General features: G+C 45.5%; 1 protein-coding gene across 1 annotated transcript; it reads left to right on the plus strand.

Moving 5' to 3' along the window:
• Nucleotides 1-123: 123 nt before the first annotated feature.
• On the plus strand, nucleotides 124-18,855 carry LOC134411582 (uncharacterized). Its single transcript, XM_063145445.1, has 10 exons — nucleotides 124-255; nucleotides 4,293-4,400; nucleotides 7,025-7,081; nucleotides 8,734-8,864; nucleotides 9,774-9,828; nucleotides 10,214-10,306; nucleotides 10,742-10,876; nucleotides 12,443-12,544; nucleotides 17,406-17,570; nucleotides 18,722-18,855. Exons 1-10 carry the CDS (start codon nucleotides 124-126, stop codon nucleotides 18,836-18,838), a joined length of 1,095 nt encoding a protein of 364 aa, XP_063001515.1. The 3' UTR covers nucleotides 18,839-18,855.
• The last annotated feature ends 987 nt before the right edge of the window (nucleotides 18,856-19,842 follow it).

The following is a 19,842-nucleotide window of genomic DNA, read 5'->3' on the forward strand; positions in this document are numbered from 1 at the left end:
CAGGAGGATGGAAGGCTGAGTCGACTGCCTGAGAACCAGCTTCCGCTGGGATCGAACTCAGGCCGTGGGGAGAGTTTCAGCTGCAGAAACTGCTGCTTTACCGCTCTGCGCCACACGAGGCTCATGGATTACACTAAGGGTGGCTTAAAACAGCAGTTGTGTTATGCTAACTTGTGGTGGTCTGTTTCCCATCAGGCACCAGCAGTAGCTTTTGCCCACAAAGGATACCACATCTTGTTGGAGAAGCCGATGGCGGTAAGTGCTGGCAGACTGTAGCTTTAAACATTGAGGGAGGAAAACGTTGAGGCCACAGCGACTGCACAGTTAAGCGCAGTGTGTGATCGCCCCGTGTGTGGTTGGAAGGGTGAGCAAAGTGCATTTAAGAGCTGCCTCAAATTTTATGCAAAACATTTTGAGGACCAATGACCTGGTTTTGCACAAACAAAATATTTAAATAGAAGCGCATGTCAGGTACAGTTTCCACAACCACTGCCTGAGCGCCTTGTCATGTCATCCTAACCCAGGTGGCATGGCTTGTTGGAGGGGAAAACAATCCTCTAATAACCCTACAACAGCCCATGGGTTATTGGAGGGTTATTGTTCCCTCAAACAAGTCAAGCTACTGGGATTTCATAGAATCATAGAATAGCATAGAATCATAGAATAGCAGACTTGGAAGGGGCCTACAAGGCCATCGAGTCCAACCCCCTGCTCAAGGCAGGAATCCACCCTAAAGCATCCCTGACAGAGGGTTGTCCAGCTGCCTCTTGAATGCTTCTAGTGCCCAGTTCACAAGTGGTGGGCCTTACCTCTCCAAGGATCCTGTTCCCATCCTCAGTTCTACAAATTGAAAAGTATCCCTTATACCTGGATATGCAGGAACTAAAGTTGTGTCAAGTGGACCTCTCAATTACGGCATCCAAATTGACAATAGATTTTATCTGCAAAGTGGTGTGCAAATTGGTCCCAATGGGCTATCAAGTGGTTCAATTTTCTTCTCATGGGCCAAAGTGTAACAGGCCTTTGACCACCCAAAAAGGCTCCATTGGGCAACTCTGTGCAGATGCAATGGTGCTGGAGAAACATAGCTTCACCCCTGCGAATCCACTCCTCACCCCCAGGACTTTTCTACTGTAACAGAGAATGCAGGTGGGCAAAGCTCATGAGATTTACTCCCCCAGTTTAATCCAACCAAGTCTCCAGGACAACATGCTCATCCAGAATCAAGGCCTGGATGGCAGTTGTTTTCTCATTCACCAACCTGCTATTCAGCGGCAGGACCACCTGCTCTTTGTAACTCACCAAGGCTATTCAGGCTTTCTCAAATAGGGCAGAAAAAGGGGGAGAAACAGGTTCTCAGGATGCTTAAAATACTTTACTTCAAAGCCCGACACATTTCTTTCCTGTGTTCTTTCAAAGGCCTTCCTCAGGGGGTTGATAAGAGATGACTGCACGAATACTCCTAGCAAGGTGATCGTCTCCTTTGATAATCGATGGCAACTGAGTCAAAGGAGACAATCACCTTGCTGGGAGTATTTCTGCAGACATCTCTTATCAACCCCCTGAGGAAGGCCTTTGAAAGAACACAAGAAAGAAATGTGTCGGGCTTTGAAATAAAGTATTTTAAGCATTCTGAGAACATGTTTCTCCCCTTTTTTCTGTCCTGACCTGGACGCTCCTCCTTTTGTTTTTGTGTTATTTCTCTCAAATGGGAGAGAGCTTTGGGCTCTCCACTCCCATAACAATTTAGCTGCTTCCTAGCACCAGATTTGCCTATGCCCTCCATAGCTAAACTTCTTTACACCGAACCTGCGTTTGCTTCAGCAGTAAATGGTGTCTGCCCCCCATCCCCACAGTGCTTAGTACCCAAGGCAGGCCATGTTATTTTTGCATCTTAGGCAGGAAATCCTGCAAGTGCATTTCCCTAGGAGCAAAAATCGAATAATAATTTCCCCTTTCCTGAGATCTGAAATCAGCTGCCGGAGGTGACCAGCACGCTCTGCCTAATGGTAGGGCCTGCCCTGGCCCACAATCTGTGCATCACCACTATATTTTCTCACTCCGGGCTAGGATCTGTCACAGAATTCCTCATGAGACCCTGACCATCTGGTAGGAAAATGCTGTGAAGGCTTACTAAGGACAAATGCAGCTTGTTTTCAAGCTAAGTGTGCCCTCAGTAAGCCTCTGTAGTGGATTACTGCTGAATTTTGGCAGCAGGCTGCTGATTATTTTTTACCACTGCTGCAGAGGGTTGTCCTGGGGGGGGGGGGCTGATTGGCCCCTGGATTGTCCAAAGAGGCCCACCCCTGACCTAAATAATAGCAAATGCCCTGTACTGTTTGTAGACAAAGGTTGGAGTCAATCCAACCTTCCTGCAAGGTAGGCCCCGGACCAAACGTCTTGTCGTCCCCGGCCACCCCTCGCCCTAGCCCTCTTCCCAACCGGGACAAGCCACAGATTCCTGAAATAAAAACACACACACTCAGCTAAGGACCAAAACAAGTTTAATACCATTCAGCTAAAACTAACACGTAAGGTTTTGGCCAGAGGTAGCAGCAAATGGGGGAGGGGGGAAAAAGAGGATGGGAAGGGAAGGGAATCAAAGGAAGGACAATAAAAGGATAATGTACTAGAAGCCAAGGCTCCATCTAAAACCTTCAAACACACAACCCACCCCCAGCCATAAAAGCGGCTAGCCTTGTCTCAGGAAATCCAGACATTTAAAATAAAAGACCCTAGCTTACTCCGAGCAGCCGTCCCATGCTGACTTGGGTGTTCTTCCTCCAAAACTAGAACAGAAGACGCTCATCCCAAACAGGATACCCTTTTTATCCCCTTTTGGAATTTAGGGCCCCATGACCTCTCTGAACCAATCCCCATCTCTGCCTGGCTCCTAACAACCCTCCCCTCCTAGGGTGGGCTTCACCCTCTCTCTCACAACCGAACCCAATTATCCTAACGACCAGGGAGATAACCTGCAGGTGAGAGGCCCAATCTGACCTTGGAGTCTTGGCGCCGAGAGTTCCACACTCCCACCTCCACTTAACATACCATCATAGCTACAAAACACATACCAGAACAGATACAAAACAGAAAGAATACTACAACTAAAAAGCCAGTACAGCCCGCAAGCTGGCAAGGACCCATGTCCTTCACACTGTTAAATTTAGAGGTGGCACAAATGGTCTCTCGAAATTCTCTTGATATGTAGGCAGAGAAATTTTGAGAACCATTTCACCAAATTTCTCAAAGGGGAGGAACAATTCTGCAGCTGTTTCTTTTGTGTGTGTGTGTGTGTGTGTGTGTGTGTGTGTGTATGGAGTGGGTGAGGTATTCACCAATAGAAGTGGCAATAGGATACTTTTTTTTTAACCAGGGGCAGATCCACACATAGCCTTCGGGACGCCCTGAAGGCACTTTGGGGCGTCCCGAAATCGATGATGTGTACCCTACCTTAAGCGTCCCAAGAAGAGGAGGAGGAGGAGGAGGAGGCTCCTCGCGGGGATGGGATGAAGACTTGCCGCGCACGGCGCCTTCACCGGGCAATCAGCTCCCCCCACCCCGCTGTTTGCCTGGGTGAGATGTTCACTGCCGTCCACCTACCCGCCGGCCTCCTTTTGCCGGCGAAAGAGCCACCCGGCGGTGGCTTCTTCCGCCAAGCTCTCCGACCCGGGTGGCTCTTTCGCCGGCAAAAGGAGGCCGGCGGGTAGGTGGACGGCAGTGAACATCTCACCCAGGCAAACAGCGGGGGGGGGGGGGGAGCTGATTGCCCGGCGAAGGCGCCGGGCGCAGCAAGTCTTCATCCCGTCCCCGCGAGGAGCCTCCTCCTCCTCCTCCGCCGCCGCCTCTTCTTGGGATGCTTAAGGTAGGGTACACATCATCGATTTTGGGACGCCCCAAAGCGCCTTCAGGGCGTCCCGAAGGCTATGTGTGGATCTGCCCCAGGGTTTTTTTCTCTCCTGCTGCGTGTAGCAACAACAACAGCTGAGTTGGCAGCCTGGGCACCATGTTGCATCCTCTCAAATACCCTAGACCTAGTGTTGTTTTAGGGCATTGTGAGAGAGAAATGGTGGCTGCCCCACAATCATAAATGGTGGCAAATATTTGGAGACAATTCTCCAAAGTGGCTGGTGTTCCCCCCACCCCCTTGCTTTTAAGGGTAGAGATAAGAAAAGTAGGAGTCTCCGAATTTTCCTCAGAACAGTGTGCTTTTGGGCAATCTCTGCTCAACTTTAGTTAGAATAGGGAAGGTAATCAGCTGAATTTGTTGTCCTTTTCTTTTGATGGTTCAGGTCACAGCTGAGGACTGTAAAGAAATTGTTCGTGCATGCAAAACAAGCAATGTCATCCTTTCGGTATGCCATGTCCTACGTTACCACCCAGTTGCCCTGAAGATAAAGGTATGCTAGCGTATCCATGATGGTACTCTGTGCTCTTAAAAAATACCATTCTCTGTGACAGCAAATTCAAGTATCAGTATGTTCTGGGGCATTTCATGGCTGGCAGAACTACAAAAAGTCTTTAAGAAAAAAAATTAGGGTGGGCATCTCCAAATCATCAATAGCAATAGTGCAGTGAGGCCTGAGCATGCTCTGTCATTGCAGAATGGAAAATGCTTGAAACCATGGGGGAGGGGGGAGAATGGAGCGGAATATGCTGGAAGAGGATATTGCTAGAACCCTGGATAGGATTATTGCACACTACAACATATTGTAGGACGCACTTGCAGTTCCAAACTCTGCATCCATTAACACTTAAAAGTGGGAAGTATTCTTAAGTGTCAGCCTGCTGGAGTGGAATGAATTATTGGGATAAGTCTCACATCAGTTGTATCACATACTCTGGGCTTCTGCGTTCAGTGCTTCTGTTTCCATTTGATGTAGATTGTACTATACCTATCCTACGACTTGAAGATTGTCCTTGCGGTTTGACGTTTTCCTAACTTATGTATATTTTAAAATGCAGATAAATATGTGGCAAAAACCCCAAACAGACCAGTTGTGCTCACTCCCAGTCCGTTACCCGGCATAATTCAAAATACTGGTTGTAATCTTTCAAGCAGGTTTGAGAGCTGCAATTTCCCCATGAGTACTAAGTTGTGAGCCCGCAGAGGGGGGTGGGGGGGTTCCAGAGCTGACAGTGGGCACAGACAAAGTCACCCTACGTTAGGGATGTTGGAGGAATCCGTTGGAGGGTAGAGCTTGGTGAATTTTCATCAGCTCAGCGTCCCAGGCCCCATCTTGCTCTCCTGCGGGATGGGCCAACCCATTGTGTGACAGATTGGGCCAGTGTGCATTTTTTTGAGTTTTTTATTTGCGCAAATTGCAGCTGTAAATATTTACAGACATAGTGATTGTGCAAAATCACATCTGCTTGCCATTTTGTGCAAATCACACTCTTTACAGCCACGATTTTGGGCAAATTATGACTTGCAAATAATAATAAAACAAGGCCGGCAAAGTTCCCAAGTTTCAGTAAACTGACCTGCCACTCAGCTCGCAAAAGGAAATTGAAATGGGGGGTGCCCCAAAAGGGGCAGATTTCCCTGCAACAGCCATCCCTACCCCACACTCTTTCTCAAGCTCCCATTCACCCATTCATTCTTGCACGCATACACACTGCTACCGTGACCCCCATGTGCCATCACTGGTCCTCCAAGCTTGTGGCTGCACCCGGCAGCATTTTACTGAGAAGCACAAGTCTGAGAGTCTGCAGGCAAGTGCATCCAGGAGCTTAGGCCTGGGGCGCCCTAGCACAGCAAGCAGAGGTGGTGAGCCTGATTCAAAAGCTTACCGCGCTTCATCTGGCCCTTGGGCCTGAGGGAGCCCATTCCCCATCCTGTGCTTTGAAGCCCTAAATGGGTTGGGACAGGAGTGCATAAAGGCCCACCTGCTCCTGTAAGAACGTGTCTGGAGTTTAAGAACTGGTTTCAGAGTAGAGATGTAAAATTTCTGGAAATTTTGAAGCCATGGGGAAAAAACGTGGTTTTTTTCCAGGTTTTTTTTTTGGGGGGGGGAACAGAAATTTGGGGAGAAATTTAACACTTTTTACAGATTGAAAGTCCCTTTGTTACTTTAAGACATAAAATGTAATTATGTCCAAGTTGGTTTGGCATAAAATCATGCCATAAAATTATTACATGTTAAAAGTACAGTTATTCAAACAATTATTACAAATTAAATTTACTTTTTTTAAATTTTTACTTTATTTTGGTAACAAATGGAGCTACAAGCTCCTGAACAGTTAGGAACACCTGAACTGTAAGGTATCTCGTTGGTTTTGCCAGTTTATGAGGAGCAGACAAGAAATAAAAAACAACAGAGGAAACCATCAACATTAGTAACAAAGAAAATTATCTCTGTCTCATCGAATCATAGAATAGTAGAGTTGGAAGGGGGCCTATAAGGCCATTGGATCCAAACCCCTGCTCAATGCATCCGTGACAGATAGTTGTCCAGCTGCCTCTTGAATGCCTCTAGTGTGGGAGAGCCCACAACCTCCCTAGATAACTGGTTCCATTGTCGTACTGCTCTAACAGTCAGGAAGTTTTTCCTGATGTCCAGCCGGAATCTGGCTTCCTGTAACTTAAGCCTGTAATTCCGTGCCCTGCACTCTGGGAGGATCGAGAAGAGATCCTGGCCCTCCTTTGTGTGTCAACCTTTCAAGTATTTAAAGAGTGCTATCATGTCTCCCCTCGGCCTTCTCTTCTCCAGGCTAAACATGCCCAATTTCTTTCAGTCTCTTCTCAGGGCAGATGAATCCAGAAAATCAATAAACCAAATGGTTTAGTATCCAATGTTAGACTTATGTAGACTCATTGAAATGAATGAGACTTAAGTTAGTCAAGACTTCATTGTCCCATTCCTTTCAATAGGTCTACTCTACATAGGACTAGCGTTGGATACTACCCATTGGGTAATCTATCCTTTATGGACATTTAGTGATACAAAGCAAATGGCTCCCAATGTTGCAGGAGTAAAAAGTCCGTGTGGCTGTGTTTATGGTCTGCCCTGTTTTTTGTCAGGAACTGCTGAATGCTGGGCTTATCGGAGACATCTGCCACATTCAACATCTAGAACCTGTAAGTACTACTAACGAAATGTATGATGCTCTCATCACAACTTACTGCCCTGTTTTTCCTGCTGCCATTCCCTTGTATCGATTTCTGGGAGTCCAAGAGCTTCATGGCGGTCAGCACAAACAGAGATCAGGCAAAAGGCTAGGTCTCCACAGTCCAGGTCACAGGCAGGCAGGCAGGTGGAGGGTCAGAGCTCAGCTTGATAGTACTCGTGCTAGGTAGCTGCCCGGAGCTCTGGCAAGGGATTCTGGATTCAGGAAGGTCTAGCCGATGTGGTTTCTAGCAACTTTCTCAGCTTGTAACAGCTGTGAACCGCTAGTGACTGCAGCTGAAAATATCCTGCTGGTGAACAGCCTCCTTCCTATATGTGAGTAGACCTTTTCTATGGTTGGCCGCCAAGCAGCATCCAGCCCCTCACTGAGCTGGGAGCCGTGCATCCCTTCACCGAGTTGCCATTTTGTGGGGAAATGGCAGCTCCTTGAAGGGATGTACAGTTCCTGGATCTCCCTTCCCCGCTGTCTTGCAGTGGTGGTGACAACTCCGGGGTCACAGCTCCCTCCTCTCACACTCCTCCCCCCACTCCATTAGCTGGCCGTGAGACTCAGCTGAACTAACACAAGAGTACCATGGCTGAAGCAGAAGGTGGGAGCAGCCAGTCGAGGGAAGAGCTGCTGCCGGGCGACCGCAAGTTGTTGGTCGGCTGGCCAAGTGGTCAGTCAGCTAGAGAGGGAGGGAGAGAATGGCCTGGTTAAGACAACACGCTTCATGCGTTCCATTCACCATTTTGTGGTTAAGCAGCATGGTTTAGCGTGTTGTCTGAACCAGGCCAATGGCTGGCTGAGCAGCGGCGGGGCCCTTTGGGTGGGGAGGACGGAACAATGCACTGCTCTTCCCATTGCGCTCCACCTGCTTCTTTTATGGCAGGGCAAGCCCTGCTCACCACTGGGATGTGGCTCTCCAGACCTTCCTTCCTTTTTTTTCCCCCTGTCTCTTCTGCCAAGACTCTTGTTCATGCATTGGTTATTTCTCAGTTGGACTACTGCAACCTTCTTCTCACTGGCCTTCCTTCTTCTCACATCAGTTTGTCACCACTCTTCTGCTAAGATCATCTTCTTGGCTCGCCGCTCTGACCATGTTACTCCACTTCTGAAATCTCTTCATTGGCTTCCAATTCACTTCAGAATCCAATATAAACTTCTCCTGTTGACCTACAAAGCTTTTCACTGTCTAGTTCCTTCCTATCTCTCCTCTCTCCTCTCACACTATTGCCCTGCTCGTGCTCTTCGCTCCTCTGATACCATGTTTCTCGCCTGCCCAAGGGTCTCTACTTCCCTTGCTCGGCTTCATCCATTTTCTTCTGCTGCCCCTTACACCTGCAACGCTCTTCCAGAACATTTGCGAACTACAAGTTCAATCGCAGCTTTTAAAGCTCAACTAAAAACTTTTCTTTTTTCTAAAGCTTTTAAAACTTGATTTTGATCTGTTAGTTTTCCCCTTTTTATTGTTTTATTATGATTTTATTAGAATGTAAGCCTATGTTGCAGGGTGTTGCTATTTTATTGTTTTACTCTGTACAGCACCATGACATTGATGGTGCTATATAAATAAATAATAGTAATAATAATCTTTCTTCCTTTCTTTCTTGTTTCATCCAGGTTGGATTCTGGCATTTTGCACACTCCTTTGTGCGTGGCAACTGGAGGAATGAAGCCGAAAGTTCTTTTTCTTTGCTGGCCAAATCTTGCCATGACATTGACCTCATTAATTTTTGGATCGGCAACAAAAGGTATGCTTTGGATGGGGCCGCTCTCCCTTTATCCATAGGAATCAAATCAGTGTTAATTCTGCCTGAAACCAAGATTAATTTTACTTAAATCCACCCAAATGTGAAAATAGTTGACGTATGACGGGTTGTAAATTTGAACAAGGTAACTTCGAGGCTTGACTTCTGCAATGCGCTCTACATAGGGCTATCTTTGTGCCTAGTCCGGAAACTTCAATTAGTTCAAAATATGGCAGCCATATCATACATACTCATAATTTTTGAGAGCCAGTGTGGTGTAGTGGCTAAGGTGTTGGACTGGGGGCTGGGAGATCCGGGTTCTAATCCTCACTTGGCCATGGAAACCCACTGGGTAAATTTGGGGCAGTCACAGACTCTCAGCCCAACCTACCTAACAGGGTTGTTGTTGTGAGGATAACATGGAGAAGAGGAGGAGGATTACGTACGTCACCTTGGGTTCCTTGGAGGAAAAAAGGCAGGATATAAATGTAATAAATAATAGTAATTAAGATTATTCTACTTTATCCACATAATGTATCTCCCTCAACCTCCCAGGGAATACTAACCACCTCCAAATCCTATAATCCCACCTTCCTAATACTATCTTGAAACAAGCCTCTACTAAACCTCACTCACTCCTTCACCCTGACTCCCCTGAGTCTCTCTTTAACTCCCTGATTTTAATTAACTGTCAAACTGTCCTCTCTCTCCATTCAGACCACCAACCAATCAGATACCATCATCCACACTGCTCACCATTCTAATTCCCCCCTCCCGCTTACGTACTATTTCCTGAAAATAAAAGAATTGGCCACAGCAAATCCAAACCTGAACCAAACACTTAATTATCCACATATAAAGCATAACACAATTTATCGTTTCATCACAGGCTCTTTTTGTTTTCTCTTTCAGATGTCTTAAACTGTCTTCTTTTGGCAGTCTCTCCCATTTCACCAGAGAGAACAAGGTTTGTCAAACTTTCCTACTGTATGTTGATTTATTTAGAGACCTGATCCTGAATATCATCCAATACTTCTAATTATTTTGCACTGTCTGTAGTTCTCACTCATCCACTACTGCCACATAAAATGTGTAAACCTGTATCCCTGCCAATTGAGGATTTTGCATCTGACACAGTGAATTCTAATCCTAAATTTGTTAGCCTTTTGCTTCAACAGAAGTAACTTGGCTACCTTTTCTAAAAAAGAGTTGGGAGATTACCTTCGCACTGCTATCAGAAATACGGCCAAAGCAGAATTGGAATTCTTTTTCTCACTTTCTCCATCCACCCTCACCCACCCTCACTATGTGTGAATTATCACTGATTGGACTTCTTGCCGATTTAACTATAGCCCAAAGGAGCTGCCAGTTGCTGTTTAAACTGTTCGATTGAACAAACCTGCCCATATTCTGCTAAGAAGATCTATCTGGAGCAGGCAAAGCAGGTAGGTACTAAGCAAGAGCAGAATAATCCTAGGGGTGGTAGGCCATGGAGCACTGTGGGTGACGCCTAGCTTCCAGGCTCTTAAATTCAGGGAAATGGGAACATGATATTTGAACCAGTTAATTCGTTAGAATTAAAGTTGCTCCTACATTTCAATTTGCGATATATATTTTAAATAATTATTTTTTAAATGTGCGCTATCTGGACACAAACTGGTCTTGGTTGCAGCAGTATGGTGTAGAATAGCTTTCCCAAAGAGATGTTTTGGACTTTAACTCCAAAACTAGGCACTAGAGACAAACAGTGTGTGGGAGCTATGACACTCATGTCCTGCTTGTGGTTTTCCACTATTGGAAACAGGATGATGGCAAGATGGATTTCTTGGTCTGATCCAGCAAGGCACCTGGTAAACATACACTGTTTTATTTCATTCTAGGGCTGCTTTAGTTGGCCTGTGTCAGTGGTGTGCAATAGTGGTGAGTACGATATAGAATCGCTGACTGAAGCCTTGCGCCATGGCCCATATGGAAGGTGTGTTTACGAATGTGACAATGATGTTGTTAGTAACCAGGTATGCAGTGTGAGATTCATCTTGCTTTTATTTTTGCTTAGTTATTTTTTTAACTAAGTAATGATAATTAGACATCCAAGATAAATTTGCTGTGTCTCTCCTGTTCTCCAGAAATTGTCCTCTGCATTTTGATTGCAAATATTCTCAAGGGGCTTTTCTACACAAGGCCTTTATCGTGCGCTCTTCATTCGTGCACGTAACAGTTTTAGATGACCCTTCAGTTTTGCTTTTGTGTCTAACCAGCACTTTCAGTGAGGTTTTGGCTGGGTGGGTGGGTGGGGGTCAGGTAAAATGCAATATTTAATTGTGAAAACGAAAGTGTGATTTTCTCATGTGTATTTATGCTATTCCGCTATAACATAGTGCCACCTACAGCTTATGTAGTGGAAAAGCAGAAAAGGAAACACTCTTTTGCAGTGCTCGAATCTCAATTCTGCAACAAAACCAAAAGTAGATGTGGTGGATTAACAGCCAAATTAACAGCCTCATGTAGAAAAGCTTCAGTTCTAGAAATATGAATAATTGATATTTAACATCAGCAGTTGACATCCAATGATCATGCAGTTGCAGTAGTATCTGACATATAAAAGTCAACCTTTTGATGGTCTCCTGACAGTTGTTTCGTACTAATTTCATTTAACTCATCAAAAAGAGGGCCTGAAATAATTCAAATAACCTAAACCTTTAAATGTTAATTACTTTTAATTGGGAAAGCCAAATGTCACATTTTAACATAAACATCAGCACTGGGAAATTTTCATTTTGCTTTTAGGAATATTGTTTCAGCTCTAGCTTATTAATTTAAGTTCTCAGACCTAACATATACATTTATTTATTTATTTATTTATTTAAGGATTTTTATGCCGCCATTCAGCCAAAAAAGGCTCTCATGGCGGCTTACAAAAGTATTTCTTGACAGTCCCTGCCCACAGGCTTACAATCTAAAAGACATGACACAAAAGGAAAGGGGATTGGGAGGGAGGAGGAGGGAAAGGAAAGCAAACTCAGGCACTACAATCTTAGTTGGAAAGTTCAGCAGTTACAGGTGACAGCAGGAGGGAGGGGTGCTCTCAGCTGGAGCTGGACCCAGGCACGGTGGAGAGGTGCCTGGCTGCTGCTTCCTCCCTCACTGGTGGCCTCTCCAGAGACAGTTGGTAGCAGGAGAGAGGGGGCTCTGAACTGGAGCTGGACCCAGGCACGGTGGAGAGGTGCCTAGCTGCTGCTTCCTCCCTCACTGGTGGCCTCTGCAGAGACAGTTGGTAGCAGGAGGGAGGGGGCTCTCAGCTGGAACTGGACCCAGGCATGGTGGAGAGGTGCCTGGCTGCTGCTTCCTCCCTCACTGGTGGCCTCTCCAGAGACAGTTGGTAGCAGGAGGGAGGGGGCTCTCAGCTGGAGCTGGACCCAGGCACGGTGGAGAGGTGCCGTTTCCATGACTTAGCTAGACATTGCTTCCATGTATTGAAACCTCTATTTCCAGTTTTCTTTTTAATAATAATAATAAATGAATCCTCCTTCTACCAATCTTCCTCCACTGCCTCTTTCTTATATTGGTATTCACTTTTTCAGGTTGTCAATATGGAATTTGAAGGAGGAGCAACAGCTGCCTTTACCATGGTTGCCTTTACAGAGAAACTGGGGGTAAGAAAGACCACCATCTATGGAACAAAGGTAAATCTAAGTGCAGGAATGTGGATGTTGTTTGTTTGTTTTAAAACAAATACCCATTCTCATCAAAGAAATCTACATTTTGCAATCTGATTGATCAAATTATGACCTCTTGCAGCTCAGGTCTAGACAACTGAGTATAATGGGACTTACTTCCAGGTAAATGACTAAAAGTTTGCTGCCTGATACCTACTTATCTGAGGCCCTATAGAATTTAATGGTATTTATTTTGGGCTAGGTTTTATAGAATCATAGAATAGTAGAGTTGGAAGGGTCCTATAAGGGCGTCAACTCCAACCCCCCTGCTCAATGCAGGAATCCACCTTAAAACATCCCTGACCGATGGCTGTCCAGCTGCCTCTTGAATGCCTCTAGTGTGGGAGAGCCCACGGACTCCCTATGTAACTGGTTCCATTATCGTACTGCTCTAACAGTCAGGAAGTTTTCCCTGATGTCCAACCGGAATCTGGCTCCCTGTAACTTGAGCCCATTTTTCCATGTCCGGCACTCTGGGATGATCGAGAAGAGATCCTGGCCCTCCTCTGTGTGACAACCTTTTAAGTATTTGAAGAGTGCTCTCATGTCTCCCCTCAATCTTTTCTTCTCCAGGCTAAACATGCCCAGTTCTTTCACTCTCTCTTCATAGGGCTTTGTTTCCAGACCCCTGATCATCCTCACTGTCCTCCTCTGCTCCATCTTGTCTACATCCTTCTTGAAGTGTGGTGCACAGAACTGGATGCAAGACTCAAGATGAAACCTAACCAGTGCCGAATAGAGGGGAACCAGTACCTCGTGTGATTCAGAAGCTATACTTCTATTAATGCATCCCAAAATAGCATTTGCTTTTTTGCAGCCACATCACACTGTTGTCTCATGTTCAACTAGTGATCTAAAACAATTCCAAGATTCATCTCGCTTGTAGTATTGCTGAGCCAAGTATCCCCCATCTTGTAACTGTGCACTTGATTTCTTTTTCCTAGGTGTAGAACTTGGCACTTATCCCTATTCAATTTCATCCTGTTGTTTTCAGCCCAGCACTCCAGCCTATCAAGATCACTTTGAAGTTTCTTTCTGTCTTCCAGGGTATTAGTTATCCCACCCAATTTTGTGCCATCTACAAATTTGATAAGCATTCCCTGCACCACCTCCTCTTCCAAATCATTAATAAAATTGTTGAAGAGCACTGGGCCCAGGACTGAGCCCTGCGGTACCCATGCGTTACCTCCCTACAGTTTGAGAAGGTACCATTGATCAACAATTGTGGATCCACCTAATAATTGTTCCTTCTAGCCTACTTTTAGAGAGTTGACCCCTTGACAATTGTGGAGCCCAGAACTGGACGCAATACTCTAGATGAGGCCTAACCAGGGCCGAATAGAGAGGAACCAGGACCTCACGTGATGTTTTTTGTAAACCCTCACTCACTAACCACAGTCTGACTGTCTGCAGCAGGGTCAGCGGCTCTAACCGTGGCATAAAGTGTTGTGTGCGACAGCACGGCTTGTGGTTAGTGCTAACCCTAAGGTGAAGATATGAAAAGGAGGACAGGGCTCCTGTATCTTTAGCGGTTGTATAGAAAAGGGAATTTCTTCAGAACCTAGTGTAATTCCCTCTTCATCACAACAGTTAAAGCTGCAGGAGCCTTGCCCTCTTGACCAGATACAAAAGAAGGTAGGGCTTCTGCAGCTCTCATCAGTTGACCCCTGATCATCCTGGTTGCCCTCCTCTGAACACACTCCAGCTTGTCTGCATCCTTCTTGACTTGTGGAGCCCAGAACTGGACGCAATACTCTAGATGAGGCCTAACCAGGGCCAAATAGAGAGGAACCAGTACCTCACGTGATTTGGAAGCTATACTTCTATTAATGCAGCCCAAAATAGCATTGGCCTTTCTTGCAGCCATCAGGAAAAACTTCCTGACTGTTAGAGCAGTACGACAATGGAATCAGTTACCTAGGGAGGTTGTGGGCTCTCCCACACTAGAGGCATTCAAGAGGCAGCTGGACAACCATCTGTCAGGTATACTTTAGGGTGGACTGAGCAGGGGGTTGGACTCGATGGCCTTATAGGCCCCTTCCAACTCTACTATTCCATGATTCTATGAAGAAGAAATAGAGGAAGGAGAATGGGAGAATTTTTTTGACATATTCCCCTTTCAAACAATATCTACATAAATAAGAGAAGATGCACTAAAATTAGTACAGAAATGGTATCTGACACCAGTAAAATTGGCAAAAGTTAATAACAACATATCACTTTTGTGCTGGGGGTGGGATGTCAAACTAATGGGACACAAATCCCTATGTGGTGGGAATGTAGGAAGGTCAAAAAGTTCTGGGACAAGGTTTTTTAGGAAATGAGAATTACTGAGCAAGAGGTTGGACAGGGGGAGTGTGTCCTTGCTGGACCTCTTGATGGCATTTGATACCATCGACCATGGTATCCTTCTGGGACACCTTGCTGGAATGGGTCTTGGAGGCACTGTTTTACAGTGGCTCCATTTCTTCCTGGATGGACGGACCCAGAAGGTGGTACTGGGGGACCTGTTTGACTCCTTGGAGTCCCTCAGGGCTCTGTTTTGTCCCCCATGCTATTTAACATATACATGAAACCGTTGGGAGAGGTTATCCGGAGTTGTGGGGTGCGGTTCCACCAGTACGCTGATGACACCCAACTCTACTACTCCTTTCCACCCATTTCCAAGGAAGCCGTTTCTGTGCTAAACCGGTGCCTGTTGGCAGTAATGGATTGGATGAGGGCGAACGACTTGAAGCTTAATCCAGATAAGACAGAGATGCTCCTGGTCAGTAGAAAGGCAGATCAGGGAATAGGGATTCAGCTTGTGCTGGATGGGGTTACACTCCCCCTGAAGACACAGGTCTGCAGCTTGGGTGTACTGGATTCAGCCCTGAGCCTGGATGCCCAGGTTTCGGCAGTGGCCGGGAGTGCATTTGCACAGTTAAAGCTAGTGCGCCAGCTGCGCCCGTTCCTAGAGATGTCGGACCTGGCCACGGTGACACATGCCTTAGTTACATCCCGATTGGATTACTGTAACGCGCTCTACGTGGGGCTGCCTTTGAAGAGTGTTCGGAAACTCCAGCTGGTTCAAAGAGCTGCAGCCAGATTGTTGACCGGGAGCATACAAGTCTCCTGTTAAAACAGCTCCACTGGCTTCCAGTCTGTTTCCGGGCACAATTCAAAGTGCTGGTTATGACCTATCAAGCCCTATATGGCTCAGGTTCAGGTTATCTGAAAGACCGTCTTCTCCCTTATGAGCCTGCCCGTGCTTTGAGATCTTCTGGAGAAGCCCTTCTTTCAGTCCCACCATCTTCACAGGCGCGTTTATTTATTTATTTTATTACTTTTATATACCGCCCCACAGCCGAAGCTCTCTGGGCGGTTTACAACAAAAATAGTAAACAAAATTTTTAAAAACATAAAAACAGTTTAAAACAACAGTATCCATTTAAAAACAACAATTCTGGGGTCCATTAAAAACAAACTTAACGTTGTTAAATGCTGTTAAAATGCCTGGGAGAAGAGAAAAGTCTTGACCTGGTGCCGAAAAGATAACAATGTTTGCACCAGGCGAGCCTCATTGGGAAGGTCATTCCACAGTCGGGGGGCAACCACTGAGAAGGCCCTCTCCCTTGTTGCCACCCTCCGAGCTTCTCTCGGAGTAGGCACACGGAGGAGGACCTTAGATGTTGAGCGCGGTGTACGGGTAGGTTCATGGCGGGAGAGGCGTTCCATCAGGTATTGTGGTCCCAAGCCATGTAGGGCTTTATAGGTTAAGACCAGCACCTTGAATTGGGCTCGGAAACATATAGGCAGCCAATGCAAGTTTGCTGGGAACATGGGAAAGGGTCTTCTCGGTGGAACTCTCTTCCCGGAGAAGCTAGACTGGCTCCCTCCTTGATGGGCTTTCGGAATCAGGCTAAAACTTTTTTGTTCCAGCAGGCCTTTGGAGAATAATCTGGCCCTCCATCTATCTTAATGTCTTATAATTGTGTTGTGTATTTTAAACGTTTATGGTTTTGTTCCCCCACCACCACCAATGTATGTTTTAAACTTTGTAAGGTCGCCTTGAGGCCCAGCATTGGGCAAAAGGCGGGATACAAATAAATATAATAATAATAACAACAACAATAACAATAATAATAATAGGTTTGTGAAACACCAGAATTAGGTTTGTTGAATATGTATGTTAAAGAAAATAGAGAGCTAAAAGAAAAAATACTAATAGGATTTATGTTAACAGCCGCGAGGCAAGTAATAGCAGGAAACTGGAAGACAGCTTGGATGCTGACAATATTGCTGTGGAAAAAGAAAATCTGGGACATAGCAATAAACGAAAAGTTGACACAGAAATTTAGAACACATACAGGGATAAAGAAAAGAGACACCTTCAGGACGGTGTCTCTTTTATAGACTATATGAAAAAGGAACCAAACAGAATAACTATGGCAGAAGCATATAGACATCTATGGGTCTCATAAAATACCAGACAACCAACAATCTCCTTGAAATATTTTGTCGGACTCATCACAACTAATGAGATAATTCCACTTTGCTTGTTAAGTGGTGGGATTTGATGTAATTGTCCAAGCGTGGGGAGGGAACGGGAAGGGTTATAGAAGAAGTATGGATATTGTTTGTGTATTATAAATAATAATAATAAAAAAAAAATTAAAAAGAAAGAAGCCAGCATGGATTTGTCAAGAACAAATCCTGCCAGAGTAAAAAACCAACAACTAAATAATGGGAGGCTTTTGAGCAAGTTTCATCCTTGATTCCATTCCTGCAGCATGAGCATATTAAACATTGGCAGCTGTCTTAAAACAGCTTTTACCTGCATTTTTAGGGAGAGCTCTCCTGTCAAGGAGCAGGACCTGTGGAGGTTTTTGATTTCCTCCAAAAGAAGAAGAACATCTTTCCTCCCAATAAGATGCCCTCTGAGCCAAGGTGCTTAAGCGGACATGATAGTTCAGACTATTACCTGATGGAGAGCTTCATTTCAGCCATAGCCGTAAGTTTCTCTCGCTCCACTGTCTTTAATTTCCTCCAAAGCATGGAATTCTATTTCCCTCCTTATCTCTGTAGATAATGAGGGAAATTATGCATATTTAAATGTGGCAAGTACATAATAGCACAGCAGCCATGTTGATGATGTCATCACGCAGCCCCCCCACCACTGGAATTTTGTAAGACTCACTTTTCTGAGACACTTATGTCATATATAAATAAAAAATATTCACTAAGTTTTTGCACTCTTCGGGTAAATAAATCCTGCTCTGGCTCTTGGACTATTGTGGTTCCAGTTGGGTTTCAAGACAGTGGCTGTGGCAGCAGAATTTGTAGCAACTTTCTAGGAAGAAATGTTAACCCACGGGTTGTTCTTTTAATGCAGCAGTTTAAATTGGGGATAGTATTTTCTAGAACGTCGATAACATACCGTATTTCTTCGATTGTAAGACGCCATCGATTCGAAGGCGCACACTAATTTCAGTGCCACCAACAGGGGAAAAAAAGCTTTGATTCGAAGAAAATATAAATTTCTTAGAATATCTTAGAATTTCTTAGAAAGAGCTGGGTTTTGGGGCCACTAGGCTGGGAGAGGCTTAGGGGGTAAGCCAAAAACAGGCGCTTACCCTCCCAGCTTCTTGTCCCGGCTCGCGGCTGCTGCAGGAACGTCCTCTTTTGGCTGCCTGCCTGCACGTGGAGGAGAGAGACGACTGGAGCTGCCGCATGAGAGCAGCTTCGGTGGAGCAGCACTTTAGCCTCTGGGCACAGGTTTTTCCGCGGGCGTGAGTTCCAGGTGGGACGCAGCTGGGAGGGGGACCCGGTGCTTCGGGGGGGGGGGGTGAGCCTCCTGACTCTTGGAGCCGCGTCTCTTCCTGGAGCGGCTGACGAGGGCCGGAGCTGCACGGGGCGCGCTGTAGGCTCCAATCAGCCTGCAAAGCAATCTTAGAAAGCCCTGCTCGCTCAGCTTTGCATCTACCGTATTTCTTCGATTCTAAGACGCCATCGATTCTAAGGCGCACCCTATTTTTAGAGCTGTTTATTTAGGTTAAAAAGTGCGTCTTAGAATCGAAGAAATACGGTACATAGTTTACAATGAGCTGGCACCTTTTCTTCCTTAGTTAGGTCTGAATGTCTTTGCTTTTAATTTTAAAACAGGAGAATAACCCATCTCTGATTCAGACTGGCGCGGAAGAGACCTTAAACTCTCACCTTCTTGTGTTTGAGGCGGAGAGATCCAGAAGAGAAGATCGGGTTGTGTTTCTTGAAATATGAAGGGATCCATGTGCCTCATGATGCTCTCATTCTCTCTCACTGTCAATGATGTCACGCTTACTCCGGTCAAGGAAGCTCGTAGCCTTGGCTTTATATTTGACTCCTCGCTCTCCTTTATTCCTCATATTGAGGCAGTAGCTAAATCTTGTCATTTTTTCCTGTATAACATTGCCAGGATTCGATCATTTTTGTCTGTCTCTTCTGCCAAGACGCTTGTCCATGCACTGGTTATTTCTCGGTTGGACTACTGCAACCTTCTTCTCTCTGGCCTTCCTTCTTCTCACATCAGTCCGTTGGTTTCTGTTCACCACTCTGCCGCAAAGATCATCTTCTTGGCTCGCCGCTCTGACCATGTTACTCCGCTTCTGAAATCTCTTCATTGGCTTCCAATTCACTTCAGAATCCAATATAAACTTCTCCTGTTGACCTACAAAGCTTTTCACGGTCTAGCTCCTTCCTATCTCTCCTCTCTCATCTCACACTATTGCCCCGCTCGTGCTCTTCGCTCCTCTGATGCCATGTTTCTCGCCTGCCCAAGGGCCTCTACTTCCCTTGCTCGGCTTCGTCCATTTTCTTCTGCTGCCCCTTACGCCTGGAACGCTCTTCCAGAACATTTGAGAACTACAAGTTCAATCGCAGCTTTTAAAGCTCAACTAAAAACTTTTCTTTTTCCTAAAGCTTTTAAAACTTGATGTTGTGCGGACTTTATACTGTTAGTTTTACCCTACCCTGTGCCTGTTTGCATTCTCTTCCCCTCCTTATTGTTTTACTATGATTTTGTTAGATTGTAAGCCTATGCGGCAGGGTCTTGCTATTTACTGTTTTACTCTGTACAGCTCCATGTACTTTGATGGTGCTATATAAATAAATAAATAAATAATAATAATAATGATAATAATGATGATGAACCACTGCTTTTATAATCAAAGGAACTGGCTACTAAATAATTTTTTATCTGCCTTTCAGGTGTGTGTTCTGTTCCAGCAAGGAGCTTGCTTGCATAC

This window comes from Elgaria multicarinata, chromosome 20, assembly GCF_023053635.1.
Source record: "Elgaria multicarinata webbii isolate HBS135686 ecotype San Diego chromosome 20, rElgMul1.1.pri, whole genome shotgun sequence".
In the NCBI taxonomy this organism is placed as follows: domain Eukaryota; kingdom Metazoa; phylum Chordata; class Lepidosauria; order Squamata; family Anguidae; genus Elgaria; species Elgaria multicarinata.

What these genes read in the sequence shown, in the direction of transcription:
- LOC134411582 (XM_063145445.1), top strand. Translation starts at nt 124, where the DNA reads ATGGATTACACTAAGGGTGGCTTAAAACAGCAGTTGTGTTATGCTAAC. An exon ending in ATCTGGAGCAGGCAAAGCAG is followed by an intron (nt 10,307 to 10,741) that starts GTAGGTACTAAG and finishes ATTTCATTCTAG; the next exon opens with GGCTGCTTTAGTTGGCCTGT. An exon ending in GCTTCATTTCAGCCATAGCC is followed by an intron (nt 17,571 to 18,721) that starts GTAAGTTTCTCT and finishes ATTTTAAAACAG; the next exon opens with GAGAATAACCCATCTCTGAT.